The 22,500-nt window shown below is 26.6% G+C and overlaps 5 protein-coding genes across 13 annotated transcripts; 3 read left to right on the forward strand and 2 right to left on the reverse strand.

The window, feature by feature from the left end:
* Positions 1-94: 94 nt before the first annotated feature.
* On the forward strand, positions 95-2,743 carry LOC100645008 (pre-mRNA-splicing factor CWC25 homolog). Of its 2 annotated transcripts, none has more exons than XM_012311554.3 (4): positions 95-613; positions 685-1,024; positions 1,388-1,548; positions 1,633-2,743. In XM_012311554.3, the coding sequence occupies exons 2-4, from the start codon at positions 715-717 to the stop codon at positions 2,584-2,586; spliced, it is 1,425 nt and encodes a 474-aa protein (XP_012166944.1). In that variant the 5' UTR covers positions 95-613; positions 685-714; the 3' UTR covers positions 2,587-2,743. The 2 variants fall into 2 exon arrangements, with proteins under 2 accessions (XP_012166944.1, XP_003397458.1); XM_003397410.4 differs by having other exon boundaries at positions 95-586.
* On the reverse strand, positions 2,691-8,698 carry LOC100644891 (probable phosphorylase b kinase regulatory subunit beta). 3 transcript variants are annotated; one of them, XM_003397409.4, is made up of 20 exons: positions 8,213-8,686; positions 8,012-8,130; positions 7,790-7,925; positions 7,518-7,725; positions 7,079-7,435; positions 6,815-7,012; positions 6,538-6,676; positions 6,188-6,468; positions 6,089-6,103; positions 5,272-5,502; positions 5,024-5,211; positions 4,829-4,944; positions 4,615-4,757; positions 4,422-4,554; positions 4,206-4,348; positions 3,932-4,134; positions 3,714-3,851; positions 3,397-3,637; positions 3,180-3,287; positions 2,691-3,097 (listed from the first exon to the last, which is right to left on the reverse strand). In XM_003397409.4, the coding sequence occupies exons 1-20, from the start codon at positions 8,242-8,244 to the stop codon at positions 2,921-2,923; spliced, it is 3,306 nt and encodes a 1,101-aa protein (XP_003397457.1). In that variant the 5' UTR covers positions 8,245-8,686; the 3' UTR covers positions 2,691-2,920. The 3 variants fall into 3 exon arrangements, with proteins under 3 accessions (XP_003397457.1, XP_012166945.1, XP_048264578.1); XM_012311555.3 differs by lacking the exon at positions 6,089-6,103; XM_048408621.1 differs by lacking the exons at positions 2,691-3,097; positions 3,180-3,287; positions 3,397-3,637; ... (3 more) ...; positions 4,422-4,554; positions 4,829-4,944 and having other exon boundaries at positions 4,624-4,757; positions 8,213-8,698.
* Positions 8,699-9,527: 829 nt separating this feature from the next.
* Positions 9,528-12,586, forward strand: LOC100644525 (arf-GAP domain and FG repeat-containing protein 1). The gene is made up of 6 exons (XM_003397407.4): positions 9,528-9,855; positions 10,811-11,346; positions 11,437-11,631; positions 11,768-11,944; positions 12,021-12,139; positions 12,311-12,586. The coding sequence occupies exons 1-6, from the start codon at positions 9,689-9,691 to the stop codon at positions 12,362-12,364; spliced, it is 1,248 nt and encodes a 415-aa protein (XP_003397455.1). The 5' UTR covers positions 9,528-9,688; the 3' UTR covers positions 12,365-12,586.
* A 310-nt stretch (positions 12,587-12,896) lies between these two features.
* Positions 12,897-18,297, reverse strand: LOC100644764 (cytoplasmic protein NCK1). 3 transcript variants are annotated; one of them, XM_003397408.4, is made up of 4 exons: positions 17,864-18,296; positions 15,654-15,886; positions 13,878-14,815; positions 12,897-13,696 (listed from the first exon to the last, which is right to left on the reverse strand). In XM_003397408.4, exons 2-4 carry the CDS (start codon positions 15,670-15,672, stop codon positions 13,475-13,477), a joined length of 1,179 nt encoding a protein of 392 aa, XP_003397456.2. In that variant the 5' UTR covers positions 15,673-15,886; positions 17,864-18,296; the 3' UTR covers positions 12,897-13,474. The 3 variants fall into 3 exon arrangements, with proteins under 3 accessions (XP_003397456.2, XP_048264591.1, XP_048264589.1); XM_048408634.1 differs by lacking the exon at positions 17,864-18,296 and adding an exon at positions 17,578-17,818; XM_048408632.1 differs by lacking the exon at positions 15,654-15,886 and having other exon boundaries at positions 17,864-18,297.
* Positions 18,298-18,677: 380 nt separating this feature from the next.
* On the forward strand, positions 18,678-20,955 carry LOC100644642 (spindle pole body component 110). 4 transcript variants are annotated; one of them, XM_048408630.1, is made up of 4 exons: positions 18,678-18,826; positions 19,032-20,185; positions 20,280-20,339; positions 20,443-20,955. In XM_048408630.1, the coding sequence occupies exons 2-4, from the start codon at positions 19,073-19,075 to the stop codon at positions 20,689-20,691; spliced, it is 1,422 nt and encodes a 473-aa protein (XP_048264587.1). In that variant the 5' UTR covers positions 18,678-18,826; positions 19,032-19,072; the 3' UTR covers positions 20,692-20,955. The 4 variants fall into 4 exon arrangements, with proteins under 4 accessions (XP_048264587.1, XP_048264586.1, XP_012166943.2 ...); XM_048408631.1 differs by lacking the exon at positions 18,678-18,826 and having other exon boundaries at positions 19,063-19,257; positions 19,335-20,185; XM_048408629.1 differs by having other exon boundaries at positions 18,679-20,185; positions 20,283-20,339.
* Positions 20,956-22,500: the final 1,545 nt, after the last annotated feature.

Here is a 22,500-nt window from a genome sequence, read left to right on the forward strand (position 1 = left end):
ACTAAGTCATCGGTAAGCTTATTGATCGTTTCCACCAAATATTCTACCCAAGACCACGAATTTTCATGTACGCTACTCATCACATGTGAAAAACTCTTAATTAAATTAAATAAACGCACACTTTTTGTTCACCTTTACTTTATTATGTCACATTACCTACGTCATACTTTGATATTTTCAAGTGTCTAAATCATTCTGATTTTCAAGGTTAGATCCCAGAATATGATGAAACTCGACCACTGGGAAAACTTCTGAATAAGTGTAAAAAGTAACATTCGATTTACCATCTTACAAGAAGAATATTCACGACTCATGGCTTCAGTAATGCCATCTTTGTAGCCATAAAATTTCAATTGTTCGTTAGTGATGTTAGTGATATTTTAAGATCATACGTAAATATTTAGTATTTACTCGTTTTATATTGCTGTATAATGTATAATACTAATATTGTTTATCAATGTTGGTAAAAAAAAGCAATAATATATTTGGAATATATATAATATAATTTGAATAATATAAAAGTATATCTCTTTCACACATACATCTCGTGTCTTATAATCTGCTAAAAATGGGTGGTGGAGATTTGGTAAGTTGAAATTAAATTTTAAGTTGGGTAAGTACGTATTATATTAAGTTAATAGAAACATATTGTATCTAACAAAACTGAAAATTTTGTTAATATAGAATTTGAAGAAGTCATGGCATCCATCTACTATGAAAAATATAGAAAAAGTTTGGAAAGCAGAGCAACAACAAAGTCAAGAAAAAAAGAAAATAGCTGAATTAAAGAGAGAAATAGAAATGGAGAAAGATCGAGAGGATATGAAAAAATACGCAATGGAGCAAGGAGTAATAGAAAAGAAAGATGACAAAAAGCTAGATTGGATGTATAAAGGACCAAATCAATTAGTCAATAGAGAAGAATATTTACTTGGACGGCCAATTGATAAATCATTTGAACAAATGGTTCAAACAGAAAAGGATAATGAATTAAACCAAGCACCAAGAAATCATGTTGAACACGGTATTTTATATTTTAAATGTTTCTTAACCTTTTAACCTATAACATCGAGTTAGACTCGTGGTACATTCTTGGGGCCAAACACAAGAAACACGAGTTTCTTGGTTGTACTCGCAAATGCAGATATATTTTCTTCTAAAATATTAGAAAGATATCTTTTAAAATCTTGTTCAATGATCAATTGGTAGTAATTATTTATCAAACATCTTGCAACATAAAATTAGTTGCACCTTGCACAACTTTAAGCGCTCAACTAGACGCGTTATGGCATACGCTATTGGAACTTAAATCGTAGGGCAAGGGGTTAATTTGTATAAGAATAGTGCAAAATTAGAAGTTTTATATATAACTTATCTGCAATTTCAGAATGTATTCCCCCGTCATTACGTTTCTTTTCTGGTAATGAACAAGTGGATTTAGCAAGAAAGATGCAAGAAGACCCCTTATATGCTATAAAGAAGAAGGAGATGGAAACAAGAAATCAACTGCTAAAAAATCCAGTTAAATTAAAGCAATTACGACAATTGGTATGTAAATGATAATATTGGCTTATTATAATATTTTATTAAAAATATTTTATTATTTATTTATTAATATCAACTATTATTTAGTTGGAACAGCAGTCAAAGAAAAGTAAAAGTGAAAAGAAAAAGAAGAAAAATAAACAAGATATTGATAGTGATGATGAAGCGCAACTTGACCTATTACTGGCTACTAAATATAAACAGTTAAAGGATAAAATTAGTAATAAAGATTTAATAAAGTCAATGAAAAAGGTGAAACATAAACGAAAGAAAAAGTCTAGAAAAGAAAATGAAACCTCAAATAGTGAATCAGAAAGTAGTAACGAAGGAAGTGAAAGTGATGAACATATAAAAAAGCATAAGAAAAAGAGAAGTAAAAGTAAAGAAAAAAATACTGAAGTTATAAAACATAGTAAAGAAAAATATTTAACACCTGATAAAGAAGAAGAAAAAGAGCATAAGTCATATGAAAAACTTGTTAAAACATACAGTTCAAACGATGATAATAATGATAACTCAATTAAAAAAAGAAGAGATAGGTCATTCAATAGAGACATAAAAAAATACAGAGATAAAGATTTTCGTTCAAGCAGTCCCAATAGGAGAAGCAGTACTCATAAAAATACATACAATACTGAGAATAAGTATAAAGATTTTTCAAAGAGATCACATGAAAAAGAAACAACATATTCTAAATCATCTTCTAATACAAATAGAAAGTATTACAAAGAAGATAAAAATCGAGATAAATGGAATTTTAAAAAGAAACAGGATCTCACAGAAGAAGAAAAAGAACGACGTATACAAGAAATGATAGCAAATGCAACATGGAGAGATGAAGAACGAGAACGTAATGTTAAAAAGTATCGTATAGAAGAAAAGAAAGAAATAGATAGTAGAAAAGTGTATAATCAAGATTTTGTTACAAAACAATTAGCAGCTGCTGCAGAAATAAGTACTGTTGCTTCTAGAATTAAAGCCAATATAAACAATATACAACGATCTGGAAGAGCAATGGATACAAATTTTGCTAAAAGATGAATCCAAATAATACAGTTAAGTTTGTACAGTTTTATAAATTTCATTGAATTCTTTATAAAAATTACTACGATCTAAATGTGATATATTAAAAAATGTATACTGTGTAACATATAATTATGTATTTTATTGATATATGAATACAGATTTTTAGACAGAATTACTATCTTTTATAATTTTCAGTATTTTATTCATATAAAGCAAATTCTCTTGACTGAGGGAATATATATACACACATTAAGAAAATACCATATTTTTATATAAATATACTTCTGATTATATATAATGTATTTACATAATGTATATATTCGATTGCACTGAAGAATTACTTTTTCCATTATGTAATTTTACAAGTTTCTCTAGTTTCAATTGCATCGTTGATGTCATTAATAGTTGCTAAACATCCTCCAGTAAGCATATTATTTACTACAGCTCTAGCAAGATATCCTGTAGTTATTGAATAGTGAGCAGAGAAAAACAACGATTGATCAACAGTTTTTTCCACGTTATTATCCTAAACAAATTTATGTGTAATATTAAATTTACATATATAACTGTAACTAATATATGTAAAATTATAGTCAGAATATATGTACCTTACAATACATGAGGAAACTATCTTCGACGAGTTTGTTAAGATTTAATTGTTTCTGAAAACTTAATTCTGGATTTCGAAGTAAAATTGTTGACACTATAGTGAGTAACTGTAAAAATTGGAGCTGTATATTTATACATATTGCATATTTTTTCGTGAATATAATAATGCTCTTGCATAAATAGAAAAATAAATCAAATATAAGTAACAAAGAATACCTCTACAATAATTTGGCGATATTCTGGCAATTGTATATGGTGAAGTAAAGATTCCACGAACAAAGCAAACGTGAGTTCGGAACGAGTCATATTAGATAGCGTAGGTTGTTGAGGCAATTCTCGTCCATTAACACATATACCATCCGGACAACGCATTAATACTTCCCAAACGTGATTATAAAAATGTGCAGGTACTCTACATAAACAACCTTCAATTTTTCTACGTCCTAAAACTGTAATCCTAATACAACATAAAATTAATTTATGTATAATAGATAAATGTGTACTGTATTAAAAATAAATTAAATTATTTATACTTTTCATTGTTGGCCCAGTCTTTAACCGTCAATACTTTTATAAGGAATTGACGAATCTCAAATGGACTATAGTTCTCAATTGGTTTAGGATTTTTAACAAACATTTGTAAGTAAAGTTTTATTGCTTCTAGGACCCATCTATAAATAAGAAGAATATTTAATAATACTTATTCTAAATATTCTAGATATTAATGTTAAAGATGACACATAAAACACACCCAATACGAATTTTCAGTATTCCTTTAAACATTTCTGGATTTGTTCCAATAAGTCGACCACAGTACAATAATACTTCTTGTTGAAGTACTGCTTGAACTACATTATGTGGTTGAATTGTTGAATACATAACTGACTGAATTTCTACAGGTGTCATTGGTTTATCAAATACAGTTTCTTCTTGTCCAATTACTCCAACTGTTATCTGATATTAATGATGAATAAAAAATTCTTTATTTACACACTATAAATATCCAAACAGTTTAACAAAGGTACCTGTTTTCCTTTAACAAGAACTCCTGTTATAAAAGGACTTATACTATCAACAGTATGATTTAATAAACTGCTACAGTAACGAACAACCATCCAATATCTAAGACACCCTGCCTGTTGATACAATGACCTTAATTGATCTCCGACTAAAATAAAATATTAATCGAAGTAAATATCACTATATACTTATAATCTTTAAATAACAATTTATATTAGTACCTGTCATTCCATTAATTTCATAGTTAATTCCTTCTCGTTTCAATAAAATACCATAAAGTTGACACAAAGTATATAAGCTTTTATTGTTACGAATTTCATTTAAGATATTATATAGTGGTTCATTCATATAATACTAAAACATGAAGCAATTAGACTAAATAAAACAATATAGTTATTATTTACAGATACTTACAGAATAATCTTTTATATTTTCAGAATAAGTTAAAGCTTTAGGTACATCAGTTAAACTTTGATATCCAATATAATCATGTTTTAATTGCTTAAATTGGGTAAGTTCAAGATCTGTCTCTACAGTATTTATAAAGTCCAAATGTTCTATATAACATTAGATTTGCATTAATATTTACTAAATGATAGAAAATAAAATGTATAAATATTAATTATACCAATGCATGAAGATGAAATGAGATTCTGTAACCGACCAATTCGAACTTTTGTTTTGTTACAATATCCTTTTTTTAACATAGCAAAAAGATCAAGCATTTCCTTAAATTGTGGATCTCTAACAAAGAAATTTTTTATTTATGAGTGTGATATAAAAACTACACTTTCAACATATTAATTTAAAAATTAACAAGTACCTCATATGTTCTTCTCGTATCAAAAGACATATAGTAGGTCGACCTGAAAGTCGCCAATATTTGCCCACAAACTGAAGTTCAGTTTTTATGTCATCAATTAATAGAGCCATATCTCTATACAAGTAAAAATCTGACACCTCAAATATTAGAGGATAACAAAGTACTGTCATACCACATACTCTATAAACCTATAAAAAATGTGATATTGAACTTTCTAAATCAATTTTTATATAATACATTGAACATACCTTACTTGTACCCAAAGACCCAATTGGTCTTGCTGGTCGGCCTTGTAGATTTAGTTTATTATTCACTCCCAATTTTTCATAAACTTTTACTAATTGTGTAGATGATAATATTTGTACTGGTTCCACTTCGTGTGGTGTTTGTGTTTGTATACCATATGTTGCCATCATTGCTTGTAATCGCATAGATTCGGCAATAAGAACGATTTGTACTACAAGATCAGTATGAGTACCCTAACATAGAGAAATTTTGTAATAAGTCAATCATGCATTATTATAATATGACAAGAACGCTAAAATTATTAATATAATACATTTTTTCATTCCCTAATACATTCAAAATTAAAAAAGGAGTTCAATTAAATAAAAAGAAAACTAGAAGTTTTTAGAAAAATTTGTCAATTAGACAATGTAATGATGTAATAATACATAAACTATGTATTGTAAAGTTAAGAAATAATAATAAGAAAAAGAAGATGACAGAAACAAGCATCTTAAAAAACGACTAAGATAAATCATGCCTTGATCCAAGCTTCATGCATTATAATTAAAAAAAATGTCTCCAATATTTACACTAATAAAGTGTGTGTGTGTATACATATAATAGAGGACTAATATAATAATCAGTTACTAATCTGAGCAAATAATAGACATTCAATATTACAATATGCTACAATATTCAAGCATGTATTATCATTTGTTTTATTTGAAAGCTCAAATACATATATTGTTTAATTAACATTATAAAGCTACTATCAATCTGCAAATATTAAAACAAAATACTACAAAATATAGTATACTATTTATATCATTTACTTACAATACTCGGTTTTGCCTGCATGAAACAAACATATACAAAATAATTTATTACAACTAATTAATTTAGTAAATGTACTAATTAAATTGTACTCTGACTTACTTGAAAAGCTGAATACCTCCCAGCTTTTCGTGGTCTATTGTATGAAGGAAGATAACGTCTAATTGGATCTAATTCATTAATATGTAATAAACCAGCAGTGAGTAATTGAGCAATTATAAACATAGCTTGATTCCACAAATACATGGATCCAAGTTCTGTATCTGTAGAACTTTTCTGTCCTCTTCCTTCAGCACTCGGTACTCGATATGTACTACCAGGATCATTTCTTTCTAGTTCTAATCTATCCTCAGGTACATAGTAATACATAGGTATTACAGGATCTATTTAATTAAACAGAATACAATAACATTTTATATCATTATAGCCAAATCTATTTTCTATTTACATACCTCCATTAATATCTTTGTACATTCGTTCTTTTAATAATTTTTGATATTCTTCCACTTGTTCTGGCAAAGTCTTAAAAACACCGTCAATGATCATAAATATGTAAAATAATGGCCATTCACATTCTATATTATCAAATTCCTATAACAAAAAAATATCTTTTTAATACCATCCTAAAATTATTAAAAGAAGTTAATGTAATTATGTAGACAGAAATTATAAATCCATTTAAGCACATTCTGAAAATAATATATACTAACAATCAAATACATCAGAGACCTTGATTTCACCAGATTTGTAATATCGTCGATCTTTGCTTTCTATAACGGTTTTGTATCCATCTCTGCCAAACCTCTTAAATCCGTAATTGCCTTTTAATCTTCGAATTATATTCGCCTTTGTTTCATTATACAATACTTCTTCGTGAGTGGCAAATGCAGGAAAAGATATTGTTGGTAGTAAAGCTGTGTCTACACTCTAAATAGTACAATGTATTAAAATTTAAATTATAATATATTTTTACATAATATGTATATTTTTTACCTTAGAACTTGACTCTCTTGGAAGCATTGTTTCAAAAATACTACGATTTCGATTATGTGCATCAATATCAACATATATGACTGACCAAGAAGCTCCTTTTTCTCCAAATAAATTGCATCCATTAATAGCTTCAAGAGCACTTTTGGCTATACCAATTGAACTTGCATGTATTTCAGGTGTACCATCATTATATCTACTACCACGTTCCCACATGCCATAATCTGGTGTACGATATGCTCTTTCCACATAATATACAAGATTTTGTATAAATGCTACTTCATCTTGAGTATATATAATTTGCAATCCTGAAGAAATCATTTGTACTAAAAATATCAAATATAGTGAAACAATATCAATCTGCAAAAAATAAAATTGGTATAATAATTATTTTAAATCAAATCACTCTATCTTATCATATTTTAATATGTACTATAATTACTTGCAAATGATTGTAATCGGCATCTTTAAAAATTTCATCACCAGTATCTAAATGAAATTTACAATGCAATGCAAAGCGGTTACACTGATTACGTTTAAATAACTCTATTCTAGATGATTGTTTCACCCAACATTCTAAAATGCCACGCATACATTTTACAGCTGATTGTCCAAGTTCATAAGATTTTCCACGATCATCATCTATACGTCTAAAAAACATAATATTATTTACCATAGTATAATAATTACTAGACAAACTTAATCCTTTATTACCTATATGCTTGGTACAAACTCCATACAGCGGCCGCACAGTAAATACTTTCTCTCACACTTCCAACTACTTTATCATTTGAAACTTGTGGGAAAAGACCTGTTATACAACTTTGATAACGTAACAATTGTCTTTTAACTAAAAATTATATATAATCTACTTACTTTATTGCTACATGAGATAAATATAATACAATAGAATAATATGAAAATAAATATTCTTACCAATTCCATAATAGATATCAAGTTGTCTGACTGTATCTTCATAATTTGATATCTTGAGAAACATGTCAATATCTAAATCAATAATACTACCTTGCCGTGCATTTCTGATCTGAGAAGCTCTATACAGTTAAAAACTGATTATAATATTTGCTTAAGATTAATTACAGTTGAAAAAATTAATTATATTCAAGAGAAGCAAACCTTTTTGTGGAGATTGTTACAAAAGATGTCATCTTATTCAGATTAATCAATTCAATGGGTTTTTAACTTGATTTTATTGTTTAATAATCATATGGCAACAATTATTTCCAGTTACTTCAATAACATGGTTATTTATTATTAAAAAATTCTTTAGTAGAATATAAAACAATTAAGATGACAATTAAAATAATAAACAATTCTCCTTTAATCCTCGTGTACGCATACGCGCATTAACCTTGACTGTGTTCTTTTGAATAGTTAATTTTACTTACACTACAATCAAATCTTCTATGTAATTGGCACGTAGAAGTTATTTACTATCTTTGACTTAAAATAGAAACCAGAAGTAGCTATAAGTAGGTTTATCCCTAATTCATTTTAAGGTTATCTGAGATGGCAAATTTTTGAATTATGTAATTGCATTTCCAAGTATTTAATAACATATTTCCAATTATCTAATTGAAATTTATTAAAATAAAATATTTTAAAGGAGTTTTAATTAGGATTTTAATTGTAATTAAATTCTCCCAATAATTATATTATTCCTTATATAATATTCCTTAATTATTAAATTAGAGATGGAAGTATCTTTCTGCGCAAATATTTAGGGTCATATTTATATGTTTTATTTCTGGACGAACATGATGTAAATATTTTAAAAATATGTAATATTATATGAAAATATTTGTATGCTATGAAAGATATATAATAATACAATAATATAACAATACAAGGTATATAATATACATTTCTTTTTATTCCGTTTTTATAATATGATTAATAGTTGTAATGTGTATAGTAATAATATAGCGATAGTGATCTATCTTCTATATAATATTTATAGTATATATTTAGTATCTCTCTATATATATATCTATTATACTAATATAGCAATACTATCACTATATAATACAATTTGTGATATAATTTGAATTTTATTTTGAAATTTGTAAGACAAATAAAAACACCCATAAAAGAATTAAATTATAAAATTATTGTAAAATATTTTACTCGAAAACGAAAAATACAGTAGAAACTTGCATAAAAAGCATAAACGTAATGCTAGTTTAACTATAGCTTTATATACTATATAATTCAATAAACGTCATAATTAGACTTTGAATGTTTATATGAATGTGTACTTATATAGAAAATTAATAAAAAAATAAAAGCATCTATAACAAAAACTAATGCAAAATTATTAATAAAATATTCTATTTGAAAAAAAAAATACGCGAAAGAAACTTACATGAAAATAAGGACTGCTAACGAGTGAAAATCAACCATTAAAAAAATCATTGCAAATATATTATTATTATTCCGCGTTTCATGTTTCTGAAACATTTTTAGAATGCGTTACGGAACACGCACGACTGTCGTGACAGAAAATTGAGTCAGTTCCGCAACCAGAGCGCGAGAGTTGTGTCTTGTGTATCTCCCGTGTTCCGTTTATAGTTATAAAGTGCATTCTCGTATATGATGGCGTCCGCGAAAAGAAAGCAAGACGAGAAAAATTTAAAAATATTACGCGAGCTGGTCTCACAACCTGGTAATAAAGAATGTTTCGATTGCCATCAGCGAGGCCCAACTTACGTCAACATGACAATCGGTTCATTCGTCTGTACCTCTTGTTCTGGTATGCTGTAAGTACTCGTTACTTGTAAGAAGCCAATAAAGTGTACCAAGCTCTTCTTCCTTATAAAAAAATGACGTAACTGTTGTTTTACTTCATTATTTTATCATATTATGAATAGAACTGACCAAAATGTACTTTACAAATGCTTTACATAATATTTAACGATCAAATAATTATAATTATCACTGAATAAATGTCAACATTTCGAATATATTAGGTAGGTCCAGTTTCGTATTTAATGAAAAATAAAATATATTCTTATTTGCAAATGCATCAATAATAGGTTTCGTTGAAACACGTGTAATGAATGTATTTTACTATGATAAATAGGAGATTGTGGATCTTTGTTAAATGCTCGCATTTGCGGTCAGGAAGTTAATATATACTATCGGTATCAGTGTTTTCTTTGTGCGTAGTAGTTGTTATCAATGGTCAAAATGTGTTCTATTCATAAATAATATAGAATATCATTAACTATTTTATAAAGTTCATAATATATATTATATTAATTAGTCTGACTGGCAATGGAAAGAATAGTTAAATTATTAAATATTATAAATAATGTTTAATATACACAATAAATATTTTTTATTTTAATAATATTCAGTATGAATATATTATTTATAAATTACATTGTTATAAGTTTCAGTGAAATTTTAGTGTTTTTATTCTATGCCAATTTAGATTATTTTTACCTATTATTAAATGCATAAGAATATCATAATACATTTTCTATGCATAGAACAATGGAATTGGATAGAATCATAACATGATTTTATAAAAGAGGAATAGAAGATTTAGTTAGTAGAAAGTAATTATTAATACAAAAGAAATATAATGTTTAAAGGATGACCTAATAATTTTATTATTTTAATGTTAAAAGTTATAATAATTTGATCAATTAGTACATATAAAATGCAATAGGAAGAAATTTACATTACTAATTTTTTTTTAAATTACAGGAGGGGCTTGACACCACCACATAGAGTAAAATCTATTTCTATGGCAACATTTACTCAAGAGGAAATAGATTTTATAAAGGAACGTGGTAATGAATATTGTAGAAGAATATGGTTGGGCTTGATGAACCAAAATTCATCACAGACTTTAGATACAAAAGATGAACAAAAAATGAAAGATCTAATGAGTGCAAAATATGAGCTTAAAAGATATTATTTGGATCCGTCCATGGCAAATCAGAACTCAAATCAAAAATCACAGTCATCTAATCAAACTAACATTCCAAGGGTTCCACATTCTGGAACATCTACTACAACATTATCTTCTACAACATCTACATCAGCTTCGAAAACAAACAATGTTGAATCAGTTAATTTTAATAACTTTTCAACAGATTTTGTAGCTGATTTCAGCAAAGTTCCTGATCCATTTATTACTACTACAACACCTGCAAATAAACTCAGTCAACCTATTGTACCTCAGTCATTCTTTGCCAATTTTGACAACAATCCTGTTTTTGATAGCCAAAAAGATACAAGTAAATTGAACCAATATTTTACATTTCTGTTTTTACAAATTAATATAATATAATTATTATATTAATAATTGATTTTTTGTGTGTGTCTAGATATTGAATCCTTAAGTCCATTTAGTCAGACTACAGGAAATATGACTAATTCAATGAATGCAAATGGTGCACATGTACCTCCATCAGAAGATCGTTATGCGGCACTGAAAGACTTAGATTCTCTAATGAAACAAATACAATTGAAAGATGATACTGCAACAACATTAAATACATCCACATGGAATACTAATAATGGTATATGCATTTATATATGTAAACTCCCTAAGAGTTCAAACGCGGATAAACAAAGGGATATATATATATATATATCATTAAATCTTTAATTTATTAAAATTAATTTTACAAAATTATTTTATTATTCTTATCATAGCTTCGAATTCACTCTGGGGTGTAGGAAATCAAACTACAAATGTAATTTCAAATCCATTTGCAACTGGTGATTTATGGCGACCATCTAATGTAGTTAATAATAATACACAATCAATTGATACCTCGCTATATAATCCTATTAATCCTTTTAAACCAGTACAATTTCCTATGAATAACGGTAAGTTCTTATTTAAAGAATGTAACATTCAATATATTTAACATTTGAAATAAATTAAAAAATATAAATATTTTAGATCCGCAGTGGGTAGGTATTGGATCATCTAGTAACAGAGATGTAATTCAGTTCAGTCAATTAATGACAAATAAAGTATGGCAACCAACTCTTCCAGCATATCATGCAAATCCATTCATGGTATGAATATAATATTTTCGTTTTAATTTTATAAGTTATACTCATATATATATATATATATATATATATATATATATATATATACATATATATATATATACATATATATATATATATATGTATGTATGTATGTATGTATGTCTGTACATCTAAATATATAAGCCTTTTTAGGTTGGTTCTGGTGTGAGCAACATGACAAGAAATTCGAACAATCCTTTCTTATGATTATATAAGCATAAGTTTTTAATGGAATTACGAACAAATAATATAGACCTAAAATATGTTTAGTTTAGGGCAATTGTTTATATATGTGACCTTATTGGCAATTAGTGCCATTAACTTTTATCTACAGGAGCACCAATCTCTTATTCATATAACAGAAAAAAATAATACTTTTATTTATGAATATAATATACACGTTAAATAAAGATTAATATTTGTTACCAATCGTGTATTATGTCTAGTAAAATCATCCCTTGATACAATTCAATTTAATTTCATTTCACTGTGTCTTGTCATAAATTATGTTTGTATATGTAAATTTTGTACATATATAAAAATCCATTTAATTTTAATATAATAAAACATATACATATTTTAAATATTAGGAACAAAAATTTCTAAGTATTTCTAAATTAAATCATGTTTATTAGTGAAAATATATCTAATATGTAAATACAGCAGAGAAAATTTAATTTTTAAAAATATGTCGTAATAATTATACGCATAATAAATAAAGGATTGAAGAACAACTACATTTTACCTGATGCACACTTAAATATAGTTTATTTACTTAAAAATTTCTAATAAATACAAAATCACAAATGAACACTTAGTCTTTGTCATAATTTAATACCAATAGATTCGGAGTAGAGATCCACTTAACCGGTCATAATTGCATGATAATTAACCGTTATTTGATCATTATATTTGCAGTCTACATTACGTGTAGTTGTAAATATATTATTAATTGTAATAACATGATCGGTCGTGTTTTACAATTACATATGGATATAAAGAGAAGCCTTGTGTCAACTAGTCAATTGTCATATAGCTGCCGTACAAATGTTTCGTTTCTCTTAGCTTTGTTTGCTAAATAGTATGGAAGCTCCAATGAATGATAAGAACTGTTGGTGGTAATTACTTAGAAATAAATTATTTATCAGTGTAAATGGACAAACAATCAAGAAACACTAATATACGAGTTCACCAATTATATTAATTGTTATGTATAAACATACGAGATGTGTGATATTGATATTACTAGGCAGGCATTACGTATCTTGAAGATACATTCGAAAGCGCATGGACCGCTCTTTCATGGCACGAATTTACCTAGCAACCATTACTACTGGGGTTGCCTTTTGGCAATGGGCGCACCAAATACAATTTCTCACCCTGCTTGTTAGTATAAATAGGCGCTCGTTGATAATGGTCTACTAATTGGTCTAGTGTATGGAATTTTCTTTGACCAATACAATATAACGCTCCTTCCACATGTACCCTAAAGTGTTTGTTACGTCCTGGAGCTTTTAAAGATACTGAATAATCTCCCACCTATATAAATGTTATAAAATTTTTATTTAATGTTTATTGCATAATTTAAATTAAACATTTTATTATATTTAAAAGATTATCATAATGCATTGTTTGTTATTATCAACGAGATGATATTTCAAATAAACTAATTTAAATATATAAGAATCATATTATTTAAATTATTTTTATTTGTACTTACATTAGTTTCACTATCTCTAATTAAAAAGTCACCATCATGACCATGTTGATTCAATAACGTGTCACATTGCGAACGTGAAATGCTACCATAGTACCAAGGTTTTCCAACAAGATGTGGTCTATCACCAGGATCCGGCCTTCTTTCAAGGGAGTCTCCTGTACTAATCTCACTACTTGTCATTCCCCTCTCACGATATGGTTGTGTCAAATATTCACTCAATTCTTGAAGATAATTACGTGGCACTAGACCTATTTGACCTTGACTGTTTCTTGCTTTATACCATTCAGGATCTGCTGGTGGACGGTCAAGGATTTCTAAACGATCACCTTTTTCAAAGGATAATTCTTGATCATTGTTGGAAGAAAATGAATAAAGCGCAACAACAATATCAAGAACATTTTCTGCCATTGCATACGTATGAAGAGTATCATCTGCATCTCCTTCTTCGTGAGTATAATTTGATGGAAACCATCCTGCTTGTGTACCACTTTGACCCCTCCACCAACCATCATTACTTTTTTCTAATATTAAGATTCTAGTGCCTTTGACGAGTGACAATTCATCTGCTTGTTGTGCTTGGTAATTGTACTTGACAACTGCTGTACCTATTGCTTCACTTGGATCAGCAGGTAAACGCCTAGCCATAATAGGCGATTCTATGGCTCTGGATGGTGAATTACTGGATGGTAGAGTTTTAGAGCCAGAGCCCTTTTTGACTTTCTTTTTAATACTGTCAAAAAGAGATGGCTTTTCCTTCTTGACATAGTTACTTGGCACATAGCCAGCTTGTCCTCTTGCACTTTGTACTCTCCACCAATGTTTTGAATCATCGAGAAGCAAGTATCGTTCATTTTTCCGTAGATCTAACTCCTGAGCACCTTGTGCTCCATAGTCGTATTTGGCGACAACATAGCATACGTCGTCTTGACTTGTCTTGCCTGAAAATTGTCACAATAATGAATTTTTTAAATATTATATATTTTCAATCGAAATATAAAAATTTGATTATAATAATCCTAATTCAAATTTAAAGTTATTGTAATAAAAAGCTTTTAGAAAAATCAGATCACAGAATTAAAATTTGGATATTTATTTTAACATTTAAGTATAAAAGTTAAATAAGACATAAATTGTTTATATAATAATATATATATACCACATAATATAATATTTATTAATAATAATAACAATTGAAAACGGGAAACATAATTACTTAGATTCAAAAAATAAAATATCTAATATATACAGAATCTACTAAATTAACTAATCCTTAGATTACAAAATACATTAATAGTGCAGATAACTGTTATCTCTTAATAATCTCCAATTATAATATACTAAAATATTAATTTTAGAGAAACTATTTAAAGCAATTTGTTACAAAATAATGTGAAATGTAAAATAAAGAATACATTTTTGTTTAGAATTTATTTATATTATGCCTTTTATATATTTTTACAATTCCTTTTTATAAATTACTTTAATTTATTTAAACTACTACATATATAAGATTTTAATATATGCCAGGAAGTGTAATTTGTTAGTTGTACTGAAACTGTAAAACATTATATAACATATTTTATACGTATATTTATATAAAATGTTATTTAATTTTTTTTGGTAATTCATTATTATCATATATTTTCAAATATAATGAATATATGTTTAAAAATATAGTTTAAAGGTATATCAATTAATTCTTTTTAATAAACTATAGTAATATAGACATTTAAACAAATTTACATACAAAGCAAAGCATACAAGAATAAAACGTACCATGCTTCATGGCTGCCATGTGCGAAAATGGATATATACGTCTGAGTGTGGCGTGAGTAGCTGCTACTCACACACTATTTGCATAAATGTTAAATCTGCTTGTTCTGTGTCGGCAGCGTGAGTGCAGCAGGCATTCATTCTTTAGCTTTTTGTTTAGTGTTGATATACCTGCTGATTTCTTTGCTCAGAGTCCATCGTTCTCAAGGGTAGGGCAAGCAAGTGCATTACCAACACTTTAGAAAAAAAATGAAACAATCATTAACTTGACATCATATATATTGTAAAATACGATATTTAGATATACTATCAGAAAAATATTATACTGCATTATTACTTAATTTTATTGTAAGCTTACTTAAAAATATATATATATATAATTTACCAAAAAAGGAAAAAAGACATTTATTTATTAAGTAACATACTGAGAGTTATTTTATATTAGTACTATTTTTGTAATTTTGTTAATATAACTAATAGCTGCTAAATTAAATGTTCTCGATATATATTTTATAATTAGTGAATTTTATGTAATATACAAACACATATATTTTTGAGTTATTCAAAGATATTATGTAAAATTTTATATGTAAATAATAAACTAAAGTATTTATAAAGAACAGATATAAAATATATGCAATTATTTTCTTTTAATAAATTCTACTTTACTTTTTATATACAAAAGTTATCAAATTATCGACTTCAAAAGTAAGAAAGACAACTATAAAGTAATATAAAGCAATGAAAATTATTAATTATATATTATATTATTATTATATTATTAATTATATATTATATATGTTATTAATGCAATATTATTTATAAATGTTAATATATATATTTTTAGAAGTAGATCCTTCGCCTGAATGAAATGATACTGTAGAATATAAAATAAAAATGCTAAAGATTAGTTTAAAGTTAAAACTTTTCTTAATTAAAATATATTCAAGAAATGTTAAACTATATTAAACTTTGATGCTAAAAATATATACAAATTATATATGTACTTTAAATACAGTCATAAATTAAATATATTTTAATATTACTGATATATACTTTTAATAATAGAATTTATATACAAAATGAAATATATAATAAAATATCTTTTAGAAAATATTGATAAAGAGAACATTAAACATTCATGCTAACTACAATGTATTATAAAGTAGAATGTACCTAACAAAAACACGCAAGATTATTGCATTATTATTAAAATCTTTTATGAAGAAACAAAACATATGATGCAAAAGATAATTAATAAATTTGAAAAAGAATCAAAATATCAAAAATAACTGCAAAACTTAAATTATTACAGATAAAGCTTATATGGAATGATTAAAATATAAACAAATATAATGTTATTTTAACCATAGCTTTGAATATCAAAATTTGACAGTTATTATAAGCAGATTGCAGATATTTATGCAAATTTTCATAGAAAACTGACAATAAAGTGGGATATGGATTTGTTTATCTCTAGGCAATATTAAGCATATATTATTCATTTTGCATATTCTATATATTTCATGTTTTGCATATTCTTGCTTGAAAAACATATGGTAGTGTGTATAAAATTTATTTTATCAACTATATTACAAATTTTACGATGTAGTGTTAATGTTGTGTCATGTGAAACAATGAATATATGTTAAATTATAAATCAGTTTCAATTAATAAAGATCTAATTAATTATGTACTGCGAATTATAATCATAATTTATAGTTAACAACAATTCCATTATTATAGATTATTGCATATTTTACATGTTCTTTTGCATATAGGTGATACATTTTATATTTCTATATTTTGTATATTTCATTTGCATATTCTAACATATCTGAAATGCATAAACATCCGCACTCTAGTTATAACCGATAGATTCGATAAAACAGGCGAATGTGCCGCCCATTGTGAAATATTTACATACGCAGCAGAACGCGTATACACAAGAATTGTGACAATTATTTCCTGATCCCCTTCACGCAAACCTTGAACGAGAATGTGGTAACTTTCGAAGCACAGTATATAGAATATCGTTCATTGCCTTCTTGCCTACCATACTACAAAAGCAATGTAGAAGCGTGTTGAATGCAAAGGGGCAACAACTAGCACGAGTTTCAATTCAGCCGTTCTCTTTATTATTTATGAAATACTATAAAATAATTTATCGCTCTATTACTGAAAAAAGAAAACAAATAAATGCAATAGCTTACCGATTTTTAAACTTGACATATTCCTGCATACAAGCTTCGAAATTTTACGTCGTTATACAGCTTGTTTTCCCCCACCCCGGCACGCAGCCATGAACGGGAGCGACTAGAGTGTATAGGGGATTGAATCTTTATGGGGAATCGGGTCGAGGGGGGGACCTGGAAATTAGGGAAAGATAGAACGAATCGTAGAGAACTCCATCCACCAAGAAGTTTTCGTCACCGTTACGCTGTCAATAAGCATCGAACACAGAAATATAATATCAACACTTTTACCCACAATATTAATCTTCGCAAGTAAAATGCATAAGCAAAACCTTTGTGTGGATATTACAATATTTTTTGTTTGTTATATTTAGATTCATTTACACGACCCCTCCCGCAAAAGAACAGACCCACCCTTAATCCAAAGACGTTAAATGACCATGCGCGCTACTGAGTACTGAGATTATCGTCTCTGAGAAATTGTCTCTAAAACGATACTAGCGCCATGATATGAATAATCTTAATCGGCCTTAATATATCTTCACTTGTACAATCGATAGGTTACCTTCTGTGATTTTTTAATTATTTTTATTATAATATTATTGTGGATTTTTAGAGAGTTTAAAATTAAAAGGCATATATAGTTGATACTACTTTTTAGATTCAATTTCTAACAACAATATTATAATACCATAATTTTCGATCATAAAGTTCATTCTCATGAAGTACTTATGCTCTTTCCACAAATTGTATAAATTTTGAGATATCTATATTTGATGATAAGTATTTAAGTAAAGGATATATTTGCATGTGTACTATACACGTATGTAGTCGTATTCTTATATAAATATAATATGAAGTGACATTTAAACATATATATACAAATATACATAGTCTACAATTAACATATGTCATGTTCAGTATTCTTCATATTTACTAATATAATAATAAAAAGAAAACCAAATAATTTCACAAAATGAAGTATGTATGATATATATATTTTATCAAAATACTAGACATTCCAAAGTTAACAGTGCTGGACTAGTATATTTCGATTATAAAATTAAATTACAACCTACTCATAATATGTTGCATTTAATGAAAGAAAACTTAGAAAAAATACACTATTCACATTAAATTACGGTATAATTTGGAATAATGGATAATTTATCTGATTCATTTAAAGGAGAGTTAGATTCTGTTACATCAACAGATTCTCTGCAATTGATGACCGATGAATTTCATATTAGACACTTATCAACACCAGATGTTTCAAATATAGAATTATCAAAACGTGTTGCATTATTGGAACTAGAAAATGAGCGACTTCGAATAGATTTAGAAAATATGCGTATTGAACTCAATGCGAGAATTGCTGCTAATGAAGGGCTTAAAGGAAAAATCACAGAATTGTATGTAGAAATGCAGTTAGTAGTTCAGGAAAAACAAAAATTACAAAATACTCTAACAGATGTAAAAAATCATTTAGATGCATCAGAAGCATCTGTAAAATGGTATCAATCTCAAGTACATGGTCTACAAGCAAGCAAGAAAACTTTACAATTAGAAATTGATACTTATCAAGGAATTTTGCAGCAAAGACAGCAAACAATAGCAAACATAAATGCTAGATATAAGCAATTAAACATAGATTATACAGAACTTCTTCAAAAACATAGAAAAGAAAAGCAAGATTTGGAATATGAGGTACGCAACTTAAAGATACAAAGTCAATCAAACAGTATTTTAGAATCATTAGATATCGGTACATCAAGTTCTCCAGATGTCTCCACAAAGTTGGAATTAACAGAAGATGAATTAAGAGATACAAAAGCAGAGTTAAAAACATTAGAAAAACGACTTTTAGGTAATGAAGTTTCCAAAGCATTGATGGAAAATGCTTTGGCTAAGCAACGTATATTAATTACAACTATGGAAGAAAATATACAGAAATGTGAAACTGAGAAAAATCAAACTGCTGATACATTGCGTAAAACGCAACTTGAAATTCAAAAATTAAAATCTGAGAATGAAGCATTACAGACTACTCTGTTGTCTTCTAAACAGGAACAAAGTCAGATAGAAGATGCAATCTTTCAATTGCGATTACAGTTAACTAAAATGATTGCACAGTATAAACTTTTAAAATCAAAAAATATAGAAGCAGAGGAAAAATTAAATTCAATGCAAGATGTAATAAATGAAAATAAACGTTTAAAAACATTATCATATGAAGCTAACACTGCTTTAATCAGGAAACTTAGACAAGAAAAACGAAAAGTTAAAAGTTTAGAAAATAAACTTCATGGAATTCAAATAAAGGGACATTTAACCACTATGGTATACAATGTTATTTTATAATGTATATATAAGATTAGAGGACTTTATTATGGAGGGGAATACTTATAATTACCTTATAACTATTCTGTTTCAGAAGAACAAAATGGAAGTTTCCTTACATGAATGCCTAAAACAGGTTTTAATGAGAAATAAAGTAATTTTTTACATTAACTTTTTAACATAAACATTAATTGTTCATTCATAATCTTCTTATTTTTATCAAGAGATCTAGTATTAAAACTGGTTTTATCCTACAGGATTTGAAAGATCAATTGAAGGCACTAGCAAAAACTTCGGATGAAAGTATTGATGAAGGATATGGTGACAACAGTATTGTTAGTTCTGTTTCTATAGACATTCCCTCACCAAAATCTATCAGTCCAGTATTATTAGATGCAGCTTCCAATATTTTGCTGCAATGTAAGGACTTTTATAAACCAGTACAAACAGAACTTGAACAGTTAAAATTAAAACTTAATAAACTAAAGGAACAATATACTACATAGTATTAAATTATTTTCAATCATTTATGATTTTATTACATATCCATAAAATGCAATGACTGGTATTCATAATATTGATTATAAATTAATTGTAAATATACTAACTTATTATTAATCTTATAATTTGATTGTTATAAGCGTCCTAAGTTGAACATTTATTTGTATAAATTTTGTTTCAAAACTAACAATTTATACATTCCTAATCAAGATGAAAATGCTGTGCACAATTTTAAATACAAAATACAATAAAAAAAAGAATTATTTTTATTTGTTACTAAATTACATTAACTCAAGATTGAAACAAAGATATGAATGTATTAATATTACATACATATCGCTAAATTATTATATTATTACTTTTACAATATATCCTATGTGTTAATTTTTATGAAATGAATGTAATAAAAAAGTCATAGATTCTATTTTATAAACATTGATTCCTTTCATTTGTAAGTAATATCTATTATAAATGTTATATATATTTTTTTATAATAAATATATATAGTTACTTCACAGATATTTTTAGAATACTTTTTACATACCTTTTTCTTGATAAATAAGAATTATAATGAAATGACATTTTTTAAGTAGAAAAAGTGAAAATTATTATTTTGGCAACATTTGTGATATGGTATATAACATGAAAAAATAAAAATTTTATGTAAATAATGTGCTTTGTTCTAATGCAGTGACATTGGATTAATGAAATAGAAATTGCAATATCCAATGAAGTCTTAGGATTTTATCAGAAGTTTTAGAAGCTATTAACTTTGCAACTAAGCAATAATAATATGGAAAATTATAGATTTCAGAAATAATAAAATAAATAAAGGGTCAATAATAGAAGACTATACTTAAGACAAATATATGAAATATAGAATTTTATAGAACGAGAATTGAATGTTTTATTAAGTCTTTTATTAAGCTGTTTGTAACATATTTTGCATTAATCATTTCGAAAACACTATAAATATTATTATATTATTCATTTTATTTTTAATTAGCCATACATTAAAATTTTATTCATGGAAAATTTTTTTGTTTATTGCATTTAATATTTGCTTAATATCAGTGCAATTTATATATAAAACATTTTTTCATTGAATATTTTTATTACATTTGTAAGAAACATATATCAAGATTACAAAGATTCTATAGTTATAGATACATACTGAACTTCCAATTTTTAATTTTTGGCATAAAAAGTTATGTACATACATATTTATAAAATAAGCGTACTGAAAATTGAATTACACTTTTCTTCTCTTAAAAATATCACAGGTAAATATAGTATCGATATAAAGAAAACAACAAAGTTTTACTTTGAATGTATTGAATTAAATATAAGTTCTTTGGTACATGTATGTATAAATAAATATTATATAAAATAAATTTAAAAATAAAGAAATATTATTCTTTCAATCTGATTTTAGAAATACATTTAATTCATTCATTTTCATCCTTTTTAAAAGAATGTAAGTTCAACAAGAAGATACAAAAATATTTACTTCTTTATTTCATATAATAAAAATTTTGTTGTAAAGAAAATTAAAGATTTAGAAGAAACTTTCTGTATTATTCCAATTACACTCATATTGAACTAGGTAAAGTATTTTAATATATACAAAATATAATATAGAAAACAAATAGCTATATGGTATATAGATTTCATTACAATTTTCAATCAGACAGTTCTTTGTTCATTTTTGTTGTGACAAAGTGAAAATAAAGGTATTTTATATTGATTTACAGTATATTACTTTATATGATTTAAAATATGATTTACAAAAAATGCATATTATTGTTTTATGT

This window comes from Bombus terrestris, chromosome 9 (genome assembly GCF_910591885.1).
Source record: "Bombus terrestris chromosome 9, iyBomTerr1.2, whole genome shotgun sequence".
NCBI lineage: Eukaryota > Metazoa > Arthropoda > Insecta > Hymenoptera > Apidae > Bombus > Bombus terrestris.

What these genes read in the sequence shown, in the direction of transcription:
- LOC100645008 (XM_003397410.4), top strand. An exon ending in AAGAAATCATGTTGAACACG is followed by an intron (nt 1,025 to 1,387) that starts GTATTTTATATT and finishes CTGCAATTTCAG; the next exon opens with AATGTATTCCCCCGTCATTA. An exon ending in TAAAGCAATTACGACAATTG is followed by an intron (nt 1,549 to 1,632) that starts GTATGTAAATGA and finishes ACTATTATTTAG; the next exon opens with TTGGAACAGCAGTCAAAGAA.
- LOC100644891 (XM_003397409.4), bottom strand. Translation starts at nt 8,244, where the DNA reads ATGACATCTTTTGTAACAATCTCCACAAAAAG. An exon ending in GTAACAATCTCCACAAAAAG is followed by an intron (nt 8,131 to 8,212) that starts GTTTGCTTCTCT and finishes TTAACTGTATAG; the next exon opens with AGCTTCTCAGATCAGAAATG. An exon ending in GTACAAAGATATTAATGGAG is followed by an intron (nt 6,469 to 6,537) that starts GTATGTAAATAG and finishes TTAATTAAATAG; the next exon opens with ATCCTGTAATACCTATGTAT.
- LOC100644525 (XM_003397407.4), top strand. Translation starts at nt 9,689, where the DNA reads ATGATGGCGTCCGCGAAAAGAAAGCAAGACGAGAAAAATTTAAAAATA. An exon ending in ACCTCTTGTTCTGGTATGCT is followed by an intron (nt 9,856 to 10,810) that starts GTAAGTACTCGT and finishes TTTAAATTACAG; the next exon opens with GAGGGGCTTGACACCACCAC. An exon ending in TGATAGCCAAAAAGATACAA is followed by an intron (nt 11,347 to 11,436) that starts GTAAATTGAACC and finishes GTGTGTGTCTAG; the next exon opens with ATATTGAATCCTTAAGTCCA.
- LOC100644764 (XM_048408632.1), bottom strand. An exon ending in TTAGAGATAGTGAAACTAAT is followed by an intron (nt 13,697 to 13,877) that starts GTAAGTACAAAT and finishes ACATTTATATAG; the next exon opens with GTGGGAGATTATTCAGTATC.
- LOC100644642 (XM_012311553.3), top strand. Translation starts at nt 19,004, where the DNA reads ATGGATAATTTATCTGATTCATTTAAAGGAGAGTTAGATTCTGTTACA. An exon ending in AGGGACATTTAACCACTATG is followed by an intron (nt 20,186 to 20,279) that starts GTATACAATGTT and finishes ATTCTGTTTCAG; the next exon opens with AAGAACAAAATGGAAGTTTC. An exon ending in AGGTTTTAATGAGAAATAAA is followed by an intron (nt 20,340 to 20,442) that starts GTAATTTTTTAC and finishes TTTATCCTACAG; the next exon opens with GATTTGAAAGATCAATTGAA.